Genomic DNA, 17788 nt, shown 5'->3' on the forward strand with positions numbered 1-17788 from the left:
AGAAGTACAATAAAGGCCTTATGCATAAAATCAAAATGTGGTACAAAACAACAACGTACCATCTAAGCTGTGTCACAGATCACACACATTGTCTTACCTCATTAAGAATGGCCCAAACGGCAGAATTCTGAATAACTGAAAGTCGAAAGGCTGAAATGGGGTTTAGACTGGGATCCACCATTCCTTCGGCAACACCATTCTCAAATTTCCCTTCAAAAGAAAAATCAAATGTGTTGGGTAGGCTGAAATTGGCACACATAAAATATCACGGACTTAAAACAGGGAAGAAAAACACCAAAACACTTCCAGTGGAGGTCATCAGACACAGCCTGGGTGAATTTTTCCCTTTCTACTTTTATTCAACGTTCAAATTTCTCCTGGAGTGTACGCTTACATTAGAAGCAGCCTATTAAAAGAGGCAGAGCTATATACTCCTTCTTACTGCAAATTAAATGTAACATTATATATAGAGAGATATATATACCTTTATCTATATATGTTCTTGCATCAAAAATATTTTAACACGCACGTTTTTAACAAATGTGATTTAACCAAAGTATATTCTGTACCATCTCTCAGTCCGACCCTTTGAGGGTTGTCAGTAATAACAAATTTCAGTGCTTTCAGACATACATACAATGGTTTGCCTCGAGCAGGGGCTCAATCTGTATGTATCCTTTCCCATATCACATCTAGAAGGGATTAAGAAGTGATACCTCCTCCAGGGGGTTCTAATAGAAAACTGCCATTACAAATGACAAGCTGAAAAAGCTCTCCTTAAGGATAGGACCAAGAAGTTCTATAAAAAGGTAGCATGTGCTGGGGGGAGGAGCAAGATGGCGGAGGAGTAGGAGACTTAAATTTCGTCTGGTCCCAGGAATTCAGCTAGATAGGGATCAAACCATTCTGAACACCAACGAACTCAACAGGAGATTGAAGAAAAGAATAGCAACTCTCTGAACAGAAAAGCGACCATTTTCTGGAAGGTCTCTTCTGTTTCTTTAGCGTATATTTTTCTGGGGTCGTTGTTACCCTGTTAGCATTTTGTTCTCTCACTCATCTACTCTCCTCTGGACAAAATGAAGGACAGAAAAAAATCACCTCAAAAAAAGAACAAGAGGCAGTACCGACTGCTAGGGACCTAATCAATATGGACATTAGTAAGATGTTGGAACTAGAGTTCAGAATGACGATTATAAAGACACTAGCTGGGCTTGAAAAAAAACATGGAAGATATTAGAGACACCCTTTCTGGAGAAATAAAAGAACTAAAATCTAACCAAGTTGAAATCAAAAAGGCTATTAATGAGGTGCAATAAAAAATGCAGGCTCTAACTGCTAGGATAAAGGAGGCAGAAAAGAGAATTGGTGGTATAGAAGACCAACTGATAGAAAATAAAGAAGATGAGAAAAAGAGAAACAACTACTGGATCACGAGAGCAGAATTCAAGAGATAAGTGATACCATAAGACGAAACAGTATTAGAATAATTGGGATCTCACAAGAAGAAGAAAGGGGGGGGCAGAAGGTACACTGCAGCAAATTATAGCAGAGAACTTCCCTAATTTGGGGAAGGAAACAGGCATCAAAATCCAGGAGGCGCAGACAACCCCACTGAAAATCAATAAAAATAGGTCAACACCCTGACATCTAATAGTAAAACTTACGAGTCTCAGAGATAGAGAAAATCCTCAAAGCAGCTCGGGACAAGAGATCTGTAACCTACAATGGTAGAAACATTAGATTGGCAACAGAGCTATCCCCAGAGACCTGGCAGGCCAGAAAGCACTGGCATGATATACCCAGAGCACTAAATGAGAAAAGTATGCAGTGAAGAATACTATATCCAGCTAGGCTGTCACTGAAAATAGAAGGAGAGATAAAAAGCTTCCAGGACAACAAGAACTAAAGGAATTTGCAAACACGAAACCAGCCCTACAAGAAATATTGAAAGGGGTCCTCTAAGCAAAGAGAGAGCCTAAAAGTAACATAGACCAGAAAGGAACACAGACAATATACAGTAACAGTCACCTTACAGGCAATACAATGGCACTAAATTCCTATCTTTCAATAGTTACCCTGAATGTAAATGGGCTAAATGCCCCAATCAAAAGACACAGGCCATCAGATTGGGTAAAAAAACAACACCCATCGATATGCTGTCTGCAAAAGACTCATTTTAGACCCAAAGACACCTCCAGATTGAAAGTGAGGGGGTGGAAAACCATTTACCATGCTAATGGACACCAAAAGAAAGCTGGGGTGGCAATCCTTATATCAGACAAAATTAGATGTTAAACCAAAGACTATAATAAGAGATGAGGAAGGACACTATATCCTACTTAAAGGGCCTATCCAACAAGGAGATCTAACAATTAATAAATATCTATGCCCCTAACATGGGATCAGCCAAGTATATAAGCCAATTAATAACAAAATCAAAGAAACACATGAACAACAATAATAGTGGGGGACTTTAACACCCCCCTCACTGAAATGGACAGATCATCTAAGCAAAAGATCAACAAGGAAATAAAGGCCTTAAACGACACACTGGACCAAATGGACTTCACAGACATATTCAGAACATTCCATCCCAAAGCAACAGAATACACATTCTTCTCTAGTGCTCATGGAACATTCTCCAAAATAGATCACATCCTAGGTCACAAATCAGTTCTCAACCGGTACCAAAAGATTGGGATCATTTCCTGCATATTTTCAGACCACAATGCTTTGAAACTAGAACTCAATGATAAGAGGAAAGTCAGAAAGAACTCAAATACATGGAGGCTAAAGAGCATCCTACTAAAAAATGAATAGGTCAACCAGGAAATTAAAGAAGAATTTAAAAAATTCATGGAAACAAAATGAAAACACAACTGTTCAAAATCTTTGGGATGCAGCAAAGGTGGTCTGAAGAGGAAAGGTTATAGCAATACAAGCCTTACTCAAGAAAGGTCTCAAATATACAACCTAACCCTACACCTAAAGGAACTGGAGAAAGAACAGCAAATAAAGCCTACACCCAGCAGGAGAAGAGAAATAATAAAGATCAGAGCACAAATCAATGAAATAGAAACCAAAAGAACAGTAGAACAGATCAACAAAACTACGAGCTGGTTCTTTGAAAGAATTAACAAGATTGATTAAACCCCTGGCCAGACTTATCAAAAAGAAAAGAGAAATGACCCAAATCAACAAAATCATGAATGGAAGAGGAGAGATCACAACCAACACCAAAGAAATACAAACAATTATAAGAACATATTATGGGCAACTATATGCCAGCAAATTAGATAATCTGGAAGAAATGGATGCATTTCTAGAGATGTATCAACGACCAAAACTGAACCAGGAAGAAACAGAAAACCTGAACATACCTATAACCGCTAAGGAAGTTGAAGCAGTCATCAAAAATCTCCCAACAAACAAGAGCCCAGGGCCAGACGGCTTCCCAGGGGAATTCTACCAAACATTTAAGAATTAATACCTATTCTTCTGAAACTGTTCCAAAAAGTAAAAATGGAAGGAAAACTTCCAAACTCGTTTTATGAGGCCAACATTACCTTGATCCCAAAACCAAAGAGCCCATCAAAAAGGAGAATTACAGACCAATATCCACGACGAACATGGATGCAAAAATTCTCACCAAAATACTAGCCAATAGGATCCAACAGTACATTAAAAGGATTATTCACCACGACCAAGTGGGATTTATTCCTGGGCTACAAGGTTGGTTCAACATCCACAAATCAGTGTGATACAATACATTAATAAAAGAAAGAACAAGAACCATATGATCCTCTCAATAGATGCAGAAAAAGCATTTGACAAAGTACAGCATCCTTTCTTGATCAAAACTCTTCAGAGTATAGGGATAGAGGGTACATACCTCAATATCATAAAAGCCATCTATGAAAAACCCACAGCGAATATCATTCTCAATGGAGAAAAACTGAGAGCTTTCCCCATAAGGTCAGGAAGACGGCAGGAATGTCCACTCTCACCACTGCTATTCAATATAGTACTAGAAGTCCTAGCCACAGCAATCAGACAACAAAAAGAAAGGAAAGGCATCTGAATCGGCAAAGAAGAAGTCAAACTCTCACTCTTTGCAGATGATATGATACTTTATGTGGAAATCCCAAAAGACTCCACCCCAAAACCGTTAGAACTCATACAGGAATTCAGTAAAGTGGCAGGATGTAAAATTAATGCACAGAAATCAGTGGCATTCCTATACACCAACAAGACAGAATAGAGAGAAATTAAGGAGTCGATCCCATTTACAACTGCACCCAAAACCATAAGATACCTAGGAATAAATCTAACCAAAGAGGCAAAAGATCCGTACTCAGAAAACTATAAAATACTCATGAAAGAAATTGAGGAAGACACAAAGAAATGGAAAAACATTCCATGCTCATGGATTGGAAGAACAAATATTGTGAAGATGTCAATGCCACCTAGAGAAAATGTGTAGAGAAATCTACACATTCAATGCAATCCCTATCAAAATACCATCAACTTCTTTCAAAGAAATGGAACAAATAATCCTAAAATTTGTATGGAACCAAAAAAGACCCCAAATAGCCAGAGGAATGTTGAAAAAGAAAACCAAAGCTGGCGGCATCACAATTCCAGACTTCAAGCTCTATTACAAAGCTGTAATCCTCAAGACAGTATGGGACTGGTACAAAAACAGACACATAGATCAATGGAACAGAATAGAGAGCCCAGAAATGAACCCTCAACTCTATGGTCAACTAATCTTCGACAAAGCAGGAAAGAATGTCCAGTGGAAAAAAGTCTCTTCAACAAATGGTGCTGGGAAAATTGGACAGCCACATGAAGAAGAAATGAAACGGAACCATTTCCTTACACCACACACAAAAATAGACTCAAAATGGTTGAAAGACCTAAATGTGACACAGGAGTCCATCAAAATCCTAGAGGAGAACACAGGCAGCAACATCTTCGACCTCAGCCGCAGCAACTTCTTCCTAGAAACATCGCCAAAGGCAAGGGAACCAAGGGCAAAAATGAACTATTGGGACTTCATCAAGATAAAAAGCTTTTGCACAGCAAAAGAAACAGTCAACAAAACCAAAAGACAACCGACAGAATGGGAGAAGATATTTGCAAATGACATATCAGATAAAGGGGTAGTATTCAAATTCTATAAAGAACTTATCAAACCCAACACCCAAAGAACAAATGATCCAATCAAGAAATGGGCAGAAGACATGAACAGACATTTTTCCAAAGAAGACATCCAAATGGCCAACAGACGCATGAAAAAGTGCTCAACGTCGCTCGGCATCAGGGAAATCCAAATCAAAACCTCAATGAGATACCACCTCACACCAGTCAGAATGGCTAAAAGTAACAAGTCAGGAAACGACAGATGTTGGCGGGCATGCGGAGAAAGGGAAACCCTCCTACACTATTGGTGGGAATGCAAGCTGGTGCAGCCACTTTGTAAAACAGTATGGAGGTTCCTCAAAAAGTTGAAAATAGAGCTACTGTATGACCTAGCAATTGCACTACTGGGTATTCACCCCAAAGATACAAATATAGGCATCCAAAGGGGTACGGGCACCCCAATGTTTATAGCAGCAATGTCCACAATAGCCAAACTGTGGAAAGAGCCAAGATGTCCTTCGACAAATGAATGGATAAAGAAGATGTGGTATATACATACAATGGAATATTATGCAGCCATCAAAAGGAATGAAATCTTGCCATTTGCAACGACGTGGATGGAACTGGAGGGTATTATGCTAAGCGAAATAAGTCAATCGGAAAAAGACGTGTCATATGACCTCACTGATATGAGGAATTCTTAATCTCAGGAAACAAACTGAGGGATGCTGGAGTGGTGGGGGTGGGAGGCATGGGGTGGCTGGGTGATGGACATTGGGGAGGGTATGTGCTATGGTGAGTGCTGTGAATTGTGCAAGACTGTTGCATCACAGACCTGTACCTCTGAAACAAATAATACATTGTATGTTAAAAAAAGAAGATAATAGGAAGAGAAAAATGAAGAGGGGGAACCAGAGTGTGAGACGAACCGTGAGAGACTATGGACTCTGAGAAACAAACTGAGGGTTTTAGAGGGGAGGGGGGTGAGGGGATGGGTTAGCCTGGTGATGGGTATTAAGGAGGGCATGTATTGAATGGAGCACTGGGTGTTATACGCAAACAATGAATCATGGAACACTACATCAAAAACTAATGATGTAATGTATGGTGATTAACAAAACAATAAAATAAAAATATTTAAAAAAAGGTTTCATGTGCTATATCCAATTTTTCTTGCCATGAGGAATATTCTTAAAACCACAACAAAATGCTATTGAAAAAGTGACAGAAAAAAATGGTTTGTTCTTGGCCACATTTCTCTAAGCAAGGAGCTGGCAATCCTTTTCTTATTTATAAAGGGCAGATGGTAAATATTTTGGGCTTTGTGGGCCAAGAGGAAAAGTGAAGATACCAGGTTGGTACTTATACACGGAAAGAGAGAAAAAAATCTCCACAAAATCTTTATTGATGAAATTCAAATTATAAGAACAACCATGGAGTACCTGTTTTTTGTTTTTTTGGGGGTTTGTTTTGTTTTGCTAATGCAGGTGTACCAAGGAGGACAGAATTCCTTTTGGGGTTGCAGGGGGGTTAACATTTCAGTTAACTGGGATTCAAAATGATCCTCCTCTGATTGTTAAAAAAAAAAAAAAATCGATTGTAAATGTTCATCTGTTCATGTGGATCCATGAGATTTTATGTATTTTATCTTGAATATTTCACACAGCCTAGATACTGTGAAATACATCAATCCACAAGCACATGATTTTAATGGAGCATATTCATCACTTAGAAGGTATTTATGGAATTCCATGAGGTTCTCCTTGATATTTGCCTTGTATGTGTCACTACACTGCAAATGAGTCACTTGCAAGCAAAAGTTAGGTGGAAGTTCCTTGATTAGTCTGATATTACTTGGAGTTCAAATCATCACTGTCATCAGTGACTTGGCTGAAATACAAGGTTTGCATAGAAGTGCTATTTTGTCCTGTAATTTCAGGTTGAATTAAACATTATCAAGTCTGCAGCAAAAACTAACTTTCAAAGAGATAATAGTGGTTAAGGGCAGTTCTCACTGGGAAAAAAAATTTCAATCTTTTCCTGGGCTTAAAAAAATTTTTTTTTTCCACAATAAAATTAATCACTGCTAAGCCCCAGAACTGCTGTGTGGCCCAGCAAGTCACACTGTTCAGTTCCTATTTCTGACAAAAATTCACAGAACTGATCATGGCAGAATCCATGAGAGTGAATCAAGTTCACTGCCAATGCTGCTGGTTCAATAAAATGATACATGACAGATTCAAGTGTTTCCTGTAGAGTACCTGATGAGTAATAAATAACCATTGGCTTAAGCTTACATTTGCGTAAGTTTTGTAAATATATCCATGTAGCCTTCTTCATACATATCTTCACCACCATTCATTATAACACATTTCACTTCAGGTTCTATCAATTTTTGTTTTCTCAACTTGTTGGAAAATATTCTTGCCTGTACCTGGTTTGATGCAGACTTTTCAGAGGCCAATGCTTCAGTCACTTCAAGCTTGGCATTGGCTGCAAATAACAACTAGGCAGTACCAGGAATCTCTATCAACTCATCAAGAGATGCGGAAATAATTTGCTTTGTTTTTTTATGGAAATGACAGATTTGAGCCTATTTTTATTCCAGTGTTACCTTGGTGCAAGAAGATTTTTTAGGCTTTCTTTGTACTGCAGGTCTAGATCCAGTTTCCCACATATAATTTGTTACAATGACTTTGTGCACTGAGATATCCCCAGATATTCTGCACTAGCAGGATTTCTGACAGTGATCTTGCAAATATCCTCATCCAAAAAGGTTCAAAATGCATTAGTGTATCTAAACCCTCACACACACCAATGCACAAAGACCAGGAGAAAAACAAAGCAAAACAAAAAACAAAACAAAACAAAACAAAAAAGGAGTGTCAAGCACTTGGGAATCAACTAAGAACATTTAGTGATAATCAGGATTAATTTTGAGGAAAATGACACTGTTGGGGTTTTAGAAAGAATAAACAACTGGCATAATGAAATATTTGCAATATTTTTTTCACCTTCTGTGAAGGGAGTTGTTTTCCCAACAAGATGTGAATATCTGTTACATAAATAAATATAATTCTTATAATTACAATAGGGAGGAAAACTTCAAATACTCTATGGTTTAAATTTATTTTCTTTCCAAACCCCTTTTTTTTACATATCCATTTATTTTTTTATATTATTTTTATTGGTATTCTAGATATTATAATGTACTTCAAGTAATCAGTCTGACTTCAAAAAATTCTATTTTGCCAATTAATTATAATCTTACAGTGATATACATTTAGTTATCACCTTTCTGCCTTGTGTTCTCTTGTTTTCATGTAGTTTACATAACTAAAATATGCTATAAATACCATATCATATTAACAGTCAATAGTCTTTACTTTGTTTTTTGACTGATATGGTTCCCAATGTCCTCAGTTCTTCAAGCTGTTGGTTGTTGCTGAAAGCCTGATGATCTTAAATAAGTTTATTTTATCTGCACACGTATCTTTGGATGTTCCAATTAAATACGATTTAACTCACTATCGGTAATTGGTTTTATTTACTTGGCTAACACTGGAGTCACTCTGACACACACTTTGGTTACAGCCTCACTTGAATTTTATTTCTGTGAAGAAATTCTGCTGTCACGAAATACTCTATGTTAAATATTCTAATTTCCTGACCTCTGCTTTCTTGTGAGCTGGGAATCCTGTGAGCGCTCAGGATGGTAATGCATTCGCATTATGATGCACAGCTGTTGCATGGCGGCATAATAACCAGGACGATCTGCCATCTGACTTTGTAAAATATTCCACGTTTTCATAGTGTTAAAAAGCATTGACATTCAAAGTCCACTTGTATAGGCACTGGTCATTTTTTTAAAAAAATGTCACAGGATGGTGATGTGCGGGTATGTGTGGCACTTGAAACACGGTCAAATTATAAACACGTTGCTGCTATTTATAGCCCATCGAGTGCCCAAAGCAATCAGAGCACCACCTCAATCTCTACTGCAACTCCATGAACACCTCTGCTCTTGTAGCATCAAAGCGCACGGACGGTACAGAACTACAGTGAGCATGGCTGTGTGCCAGTAAAGCTTTATTTAGGGACACTGAAATTTAAATTTTTTATAATTTTTACATGTCACAATATATAATTCTTTTTTTGCAAACCATTTAAAAATAAATATGAAAAAAAATTAAACATTCTAAGCAAAAACAGGAAGCAGGAGGAAAAAACCAACAGGAAGTGGGCCAGATCTGGACCATGGGCTATCATGTGCAGATTATGCAGTCTATTCTAGAGTTTTACAAAACAATGATTAGGCTTTTAGTAAGGTATGTTCAACTTGAAAATCATACCAGAGAAAACTTGTAATATTTTTTTTAAAGATTTATTTATTTTAGAGAGAGGATGCACGCATGCAAGCAGGGGCAGGGGCAGAGAAAGAGGGACAAGCAAACTCCATGCTGAGTGCAGAACCCCATGTCAGGCTCAATTCACAACCCTGAGATCATGACCTATCTTTAACTGACTGAGCCACCCAGGTGCCCCAAGAAGACTTGTAGTATTAAACGTATCAACTTCCAAAGTAATGTTTTTATTCAAAAGTTATTAATAATTTTATTTCATAAAAGTATGTCCATGTTGGGGCTAGACTGGGGTAGGAAGTATATGCTACAAAAAAGTATTACCGAATTACTGAGTTAGGTAGGGGATTTAGGGCTGAAAAATACCGTGAAACTTACAACACTTTAGTGAGGTATCATACTATCATCTGATGAACTCATTTAATTAGAAAGATAATTACCTGGTACAGTCAGTTAAGTGACCAACTCTTGGTTTTGGCTCAGGTTGTGATCTCAGGGTTGTGAGATCAAGCCCTGTATTGGGCTCTGGGCTCTGTGGGGAATCTGCTTAAGATTCTTTCTCTCCCCCTGCTCCTTCCCCCTGCATTCACCCACTCGCTCTCTAAAATAAATAAATAAATCTTAAAAAAAAAAAACAAAAAAACACTTTCACCCAGGATTTTATCCTACAGAAATACTCTCACATGTCCAAAAAGAGTATATATTGCAGCAAAAACTGCCAACAACCATCCATCACTAGGTGACTGGCTATATAAATTTTGATATGTTATTAATAATACATGGGAACTAGGCAGCCAATTAAAAGAATGAAGAAAGAATACAAAGAATAAAGGCAAACAGAAGATAATGCAGCTAAAGACCTATTTGCATTTCCAATGCAGAGAAACTCTCGTACATGTGCAGAATTATTCAGAGGAGCATTGTTTGCAACAGAAAAAATGAAAACAAACTTTATAACCAAACAGGAGAACAGACAGTGATATATTCCCCCATGGAAATTTATACAGTAGTGAAAATGAATGAGCCACAGATACATGCATCTCAGTGGATGAAACCTCATGATGCGGAGGGAAAGCAAATTGTAGACTACAGAAGGACGTCATTTCTCTCAAATTTAACAAGCAAAGTAACAGTGTGCATTATTCAGGAATACATCATACACATGTAGTAGAAGTATACATGCAAATGGTAACCACAGACCTTAGGACAGAAGATATTAGGGAAGAACAACGGAAATGGCAAACCTTAAGCCAAACACACAGATACTCATTACATTATTATTTGTATCTGAAATGTTACGGCCTTTGGGATGTTCACCTTCCATGTGTAATGCATACGTCCTGTGGTCAGTGAACAGAAGCAGAACAAAGGCTGTCCCACATATTATCACTTGTGTATGACTGTGGGTTTTTAAAGAATATACTCATCTTTTTATTTCTGAACAGAATACGTCGGGGCAGGACACAAATCCTTAAAGGAATTGCCGCCAAGAAGCACTGGGTAGGGGGGAAAAGAAGAGCGAAGGAGACTTAAGTTTATGTTCTCAAATTTGCATCTGGTACCATGGGCCTGTACCCAGCTTTCCAAACAAGAAATTTAATTTTTGTCCTTGACCCAATGGCCTGGTAGGTCAGCATTGAAAGACGGGAAAGAAGGGGGAATGGAAGGAAGAAATTACTGAAGAGTGACTAGAATTCCCAAATCCTGGCATGGGCCTAGACTTCCAAGGTCACGCCCCATGCAGCACCCCCTCCTGCCACACCCTGACCACACGCCATCCATCCCGTCCTTCCAGTGTTTCTGGGACCAGGCTGTTCGCCTCACAACGGGAACTACTAAGTGCCGAGGACAGAGCTTCCATCTCACTGAGCTCGGCAGTATGGGAAATGCAGTGGGTCAGGACTCAAAGACCACAGACTCAATGTTATTACTCAGATTCAGATGTTCATGAGTAATGTCTCTCCGTTTGCTCTATTTTTTTTTTTTGACAATAATTTTCACCAGTTATGGCTGTTTCACCATGAGGAAGGTCTGCGAAGCTATTCCACTAATGCATACTTAAGGGAGCGGAATTTTTTATAGTCAATTGAGAAAGATCATTTGCTCTTTGTTTCTGATGCACCTTTTCATTTTACAAGGTCCTAGGGTGGCTGATCCCCAAGTCCTCTTCCATTCTAAACATGTATGAGTTGATGTCTTAGATGGTCATTATCTTCAAATTACTGCAGATGGGCAATTTCCTATGCTTTCCTAATCTAGAACACAACAGTCTCAGAAACTAAATAATGGACAAGTAAAAGGGTTAATAAATGTCTTGGATAGGCAGCCAATTTTTTGTACATTTCTAGAAGTGAGCTAAGTTATATATATATAACCCAAATATGAAAATAATGAAACTCATCTATCCACCAAAACTATGCAAAAATGAGGGTTATCACACAAGCCTTGTAGCAGAAACAATGACACCAAATGTGAAAACTGCTCCAGAGACAGTTTTCAGATTGTATCCATCCTGTGTACCTACAGCGTAAACTTACCAATATTCTCTTCTTCCTACTACTACGAAGAGCATCAATTTGTTTTAAGAAAAAGAAAATATATCATCATTCACTGAGTCGACACCTATCCAGCAACAGGCCGTACACTGCCTGCAGGACATGGCCGAGGGCCATCACCCCCTGCCTTCCCCACCCCGCCCCCCGATGCGCAGGACCACGCTGTGACACGGCAAGGCTACGCAGTAAAGCACACGCAGTGTGGCAGGAAGAGCAGACAAGAGGGCCAGTTGCAGTGTTGAAGAGAAAACCAGAAAGCATTCATTAGGAGGAATATCAGGCGGAGAAAATGGCCAGGGACACGGCTGCCCGTGAAAGCAAGAAGCATTAGAGGAACGAGAGTCTCAGGACGACGCAAATTGAGAATCAAAGGAAACAAGACGTGAAAGTGGATGGAAGCTAAGGAATGTGATCATGGCAAGGTGTTAAGGTCTCTCCCCAGGCTAACATCATGGTAATATGGACTTTGTGAAAGCTAACAGCAGGGGCTCTGGGCAAAGCCAACGAAAGGACGCAGGGAGAGGCAGACCTTCTCTGGCTCAGGCACGGAGGCAGCGGACTCCAGCAGCGTCCCAGGCCAGGGGAGTACATATCCCCAGACAGACGCAGTTTATGTTAATGGATGGCAAAAAGTGGGGTGGGTGTTCAGGGTGTCTCCCAAGGTTGGGCTTGGGCAACCAGGTGAACAAAACCACGGTGACCAGAAGATATGACCCTGGTACAGATACTCAGAGCAGATGGTTGTGTGGCCATGTCAGAAAGCATCTCAAGGGGCACCTGGGTGTCTGCCTTCGGCTCAGGTCATGATCTCAGGGTCCTGGGATGGAGCCCCGCATCGGGCTCCCTGCTCAGCGGGGGGTCGCTTCTCCCTCTTTCCCCTCCTCTTGCTTGTACGCACTCTCTCTTTCTCTCTCTCTCTCTCTCTCAAATAAATAAATAAAACCTTAAAAGAAAAAAAAGAGAGAAAGCATCTCCACACAGACCCGAAGCTCAGTACGGAGGCAGAGGCTAAGGGCACAGAGATTCTAGCACATGGATGTTGCTGGGACCTTGCAAGTAGCTAAGGTCACCTGGTAGGAGTGCAGAAGGCAGCTGAAGGCAGATGATCTCTCAGTGACTATCAACAATGAAACAGCAGGTGAGGAGAGAAAGAGGAATCAACAAATGAACCTTTGATCTGAAATCCTGGTTAGGTCAAGATAGTAAAAGTATGTCCTGAAACACGAGAACACACACAACTTGGGAGGACATTGGTAGTTGTAACCCTAAAGTGCTTAACATCCTACAAGAATTTAAAATTACTTTAGGAGTAAGTCCAGAAAAGTCAAGGACATTTTACTAGTAGGAGGTATTACCTATTCTGAAATAACCATCTTCTAATCGTTTGTCTTTGGTTTCTTTGCTTATTTCCAAACCTTCACTCTAAAATAGAACAAAAACATCAACTTTATACAAATCATTACTTCTATTTAAAACAGATCTAATATATCTTAATAAACATAAAAGTGGTGTTTGTGGCACAACTATCTCTAAAAAAGAGAAAATGTCATCTCAGTCTTGAACCTTAAAGAGTTTATCAATACAAATATTCTTTTTTTAACTATCTGAATCAATCTATCTATATTTGTGGTTAGAAAATTTAAATTTTAATTAATTTTAATAGGGTACTATTTTTATTAAAAATAAAAAACTGTGTTAACTTGAAAGAAATCTAAGCACTCCTTAAAGACCAGTAAATTAATTTTGTGTATTAAACAACAGGCATTAAAGCCACATGGGATTTCGGGACTCAAAATGTAAACAGCAGTTAAGCATTAAAGTAAAATGATGATTCATTTATTTTCCTAGTATGAACTTCCAAGATATTTTCCACCAGGAAACAAAATGGAGGCTCTTTCTATGAATAAGACAGATGGGACAATACACTAAGTGTTCCCCATTAAAAAAAAAAAAAAAAATTTAACCTTGCCACTAAGGTCCTGCGATCATGAGAATTTTCTTTCACCTCATAAACAAGAATAACCTCAAACCAAGTCCCCTGGTCTTCGTTCTTAAGAAAAATTAGGGGAGGGCGCTTGGGTGATGGCTCAGTTGGTTAAGCAACTGCCTTCGGCTCAGGTCATGATCCTGGAATCCCGGGATCAAGTCCCGCATCGGGCTCCCTGCTCAGCAGGGAGTCCGCTTCTCCCTCTGACCCTCCTCCCTCTCGTGCTCTCTATCTCTCATTCTCTCTCTCGCAAATAAATAAAATCTTAAAAAAAAAAAAAAGAAAAATTAGGGGAAAAAAATAGGCATACCTTAAAAGGCAAAACTTCCACAGTTGTGTTTAGCAGAATATCTCCTGGATGTTCTTGGTTGCCGCTGTGGAACAAATAACTGAAAAGACAAACATAAAAATAAAAGTATGAGTCAGATTAGACTTCGCAGAGATTCAGGAAAATGGCCGTACCTCAGAGTGAGCGTTCTAAACGAGACTCTGACTGCAGGGCAGACAGCACCGGAGCTCGTAGCAAGGGCATATTATGTATTCTGAATAGTTGCAGGAAACTTGAAAACTTAAGGATGCAACCCTTAGGTGATGTGTTAATTCCTTCCATCAGAAGGGGCATGTTTGTTGCTTAATGTAATAATGTATTTAACAGATTTTTTAAAAAGGACAGTTTTAGGCTGTGGTTTACACTGTTTTAAATATATACACCTCTCAAGAAGAATAATCAAAGCTGCAGCACCTATATATTACTACTTTATCTTGTATCAGAGAAAATTTTCACCAGGATAGCAATGAGCCATGGCAAGCTCAAAGACTAGTTTTATCCAATACAAATAATTTTCGTATTCATAGCCTGAGACTAAATTAACCAATTCCAAATATCTGAATCATTCCACTTATCACTATGAACAAACATTTGAAAAACAACTATGATCAATCTAAAATACTCTCTGGGTATGAGGATAATGTCCTCAGGTTCTGATACCCTGAAAACTAGTGTGGGTGTGTAAGTGTATGTGGTGGGGGGGGCACGTGAGGGGAGGGGAGGTGTAAAAACCAGACAGGGCATGCAAAGCATATCTAAATATAAACTGAAAACTTGAGTTTCAGCTAAGTTAAATGGTTCAAAGTTTCGACTCAGAAAGACCTGGATCCAAATCCTGGGTCTCTCATTTAATAGAATTCTCACCTTTAGCAAGTTACCTTAGCTTCCTGAGCCTGAGTTTCCTCTAGACAGTATGGAGATTCCCACCTACCTCACATGACTGTAGCAAGGGGTTTATGAGAACTGACAGTAGCCTGAGTATTAGAAGTACTCAGCAAGGAGCAGTTAGAGTATGCTTATGATACAGTACGGTATTAGTGGGCAAAAATCACCTGTGATGAAGACCTGATTTTCAAATCTTCCACAGGGAAGGGCACCCTCTAAGTTTAGCTCCCTCTAAGCTACATCCAAAATTAATTCCAACATTTTCAGATGAGAGACACCTTTTTTCAAAAGACATCCCTGACTTGGAATGCTGCTTTCCTATAACCCTGGGCCACTCAGGACCTCAGCTATAGATGCAACAACACAAGACAGGGGAAGCCACTTTTAAGAAAAGAATAATGGACAGAATTTGGCGTTTAGACAGACTGATTCAGAGGTGTTTCCTATGTGATTATAGTGGAAAACTCAATACGATCTACAAAGTTTAATATAAGAAGAAGTAAATCATGGTACAGCCAGGAAATGGGGATACTGTGCAACTACTAAAATGTTTATGAATCACTTATGACAAATTATGATGGAAAATAGGACATAAAATTACATACAGACCATAATGGCTTTCAAAGTAGAAAGTGCACAGAATCACAAAAAAAAAAAAAAAAGTGCCAATATGGTCACAACGGTGTCGCCGGGGTTGTGATTTTTTTTCCTCATTTTTCATATTTTAAAATTTTTGTGTAATCAAATCATATCATGTTATATAGTCAGAAAATATTTTCCCTAACATTCAATTTCTGTATTGATAAATACAACTTCTGCTTTTTCCCCTCTCAGCAAGTAAGTTATTGTGCAAGTCAAAAGTGATCTCTTTTCTGTATTCTAGGCAGGGTGGGTCTCTCCGTGAACTCTAAGAAAATTCAGAGGTCTTATGTTTTTAAAAGAATTGTGTTTTACTAGAAATGGGTCCTCAGTAGGGTCATGTAAATATTACTCTACAGAAGTTTATTGTAAATATATTTGTTAAGAAATCTGATCTCCAATATAGGAGTTCTCTAGCAGATTCTCTGCTGGCACAATTTTAACTTGCAAAAAATAAACCAACAGACATGGTCTGAGACTATTCTGATTTATGGAGGTGAAACTGTTTCTAATTGTATGATGACTCTTTGTTTAAAATTCTTTGAATGCAGGGGTGCCTGTGTGGCTCAGTCGTTAAGCATCTGCCTTCGGCTCAGGTCATGATCTGAGGGTCCTGGGATCGAGCCCCGCATCGGGCTCCCTGCTCGGCGGGAAGCCTGCTTCTCCCTCCTCCACTCCCCCTGCTCGTGTTCCCGCTCTCGCTGTGTCTCTCTTTGTCAAAAAATAAATAAAATCTTTAAAAAATAAAATAAAATTCTTTGAGTGCAGCTGACACACAAGGTTACACTGGTTTCAGGTGTACAACAGAGTGACCCACCATCTATGTTGGTCTGTGCTCACAAGCGCAGCTACCATCTGTCACCATACGGTGCCATTACACTATCACGGACTACATTCCCCGTGCTGAGGCTATTACTCCAGCAACTCACTCATTTCCTAACTGGAAGCCTGTGCCTCCCACTCCCCTTCACCATTTTGCCTCCCGCCCCCGTTCCCCTCCCCTCTGGCCACCAGTTTCTGTATTCACAGGTCTGATTCTGCTTTTTGTTTACTTGTGGATTGTTTTAAGATTCCTGAGTGGAATTATATGGTAACTTTCTCAGGCTGACTTACTTCACTTAGCTTAATGCCCTCTTGGTCCATCCATGTAGTCACAAACAGCAGGATCTCATCCTTCATCTGGCTGTGTAATATTCCCTTGTGGGTACGTATACCACATTTTCCTTACCCATTTGTCTACTGATGGACACTTGGGTTGCCCCCCTATCTTGGCTACTGTAAATAATGCTGCGGAGTAAACATAGAGCTGCAAGTATCTTTTTGAATTAGTGTTTTCCTTTGCTTTGGATAAATACGCAGCAGTGCAATAATTGGATCATATTGTAGTTCTATTTTTAATTTTTTGAGGAACCTCCATACTGTTTTCCACAGTGGCTGCACCAATTTACATTCCCACCAACAGTGCACAAGGGGTCCCCTTTCTCCACATCCTCACCAACACTTGTTATTTCTTGTCCTTCTGATTTTAGGCATTCTAACTGGTGTAAGGTGATATCTCATTGCTTTGACTTGCGTCTCCCTGATGCTTACTGATGCTGAGCCATCTTTTCATTCATCTCTTGGGCATCTGTATGTCATCTTTGGAAAAATGTCCATTTAGGTCCTCTGCCCCATTTTTTTAATCAAATCATTTGCTTTTTTTGGTGCTGAGTTGTGTAAATTCTTTCTATATTTTGGATATTAACCCCATTTCAGATATTTATGATGAGTCTTTTCTTTTCATGTAGGCTCCATACCCAGCATGGAGCCCAACACGGGGCCCATACCCACGACCCTGAGATCAAGACCTGAGCCGAGATCAGGAGTCAGACACTCAACCGACTGA

The 17788-nt window shown here is 39.2% G+C and overlaps 1 protein-coding gene across 5 annotated transcripts in view; it reads right to left on the reverse strand.

Annotated features, from left to right (window-relative positions):
- MGAT4A (alpha-1,3-mannosyl-glycoprotein 4-beta-N-acetylglucosaminyltransferase A) overlaps positions 1-17788 on the reverse strand; it is a 124631-nt gene that overhangs the window by 5933 nt on the left and 100910 nt on the right. For all 5 annotated transcript variants that reach the window (XM_025868976.2, XM_073897849.1, XM_025868975.2 and 2 more), the window contains 3 exons: positions 14362-14440; positions 13420-13486; positions 98-210 (listed from right to left, as the gene is read on the reverse strand). In XM_025868976.2, the coding sequence (XP_025724761.1) occupies positions 98-210; positions 13420-13486; positions 14362-14440 (259 nt within the window). The remainder of the gene's footprint in view (positions 1-97; positions 211-13419; positions 13487-14361; positions 14441-17788) is intronic.

Source organism: Callorhinus ursinus, unplaced genomic scaffold, assembly GCF_003265705.2.
Source record: "Callorhinus ursinus isolate GAN/ISIS: 27379988/994484 unplaced genomic scaffold, GSC_fseal_2.0 scaffold10, whole genome shotgun sequence".
Taxonomy (NCBI): Eukaryota; Metazoa; Chordata; class Mammalia; order Carnivora; family Otariidae; genus Callorhinus; species Callorhinus ursinus.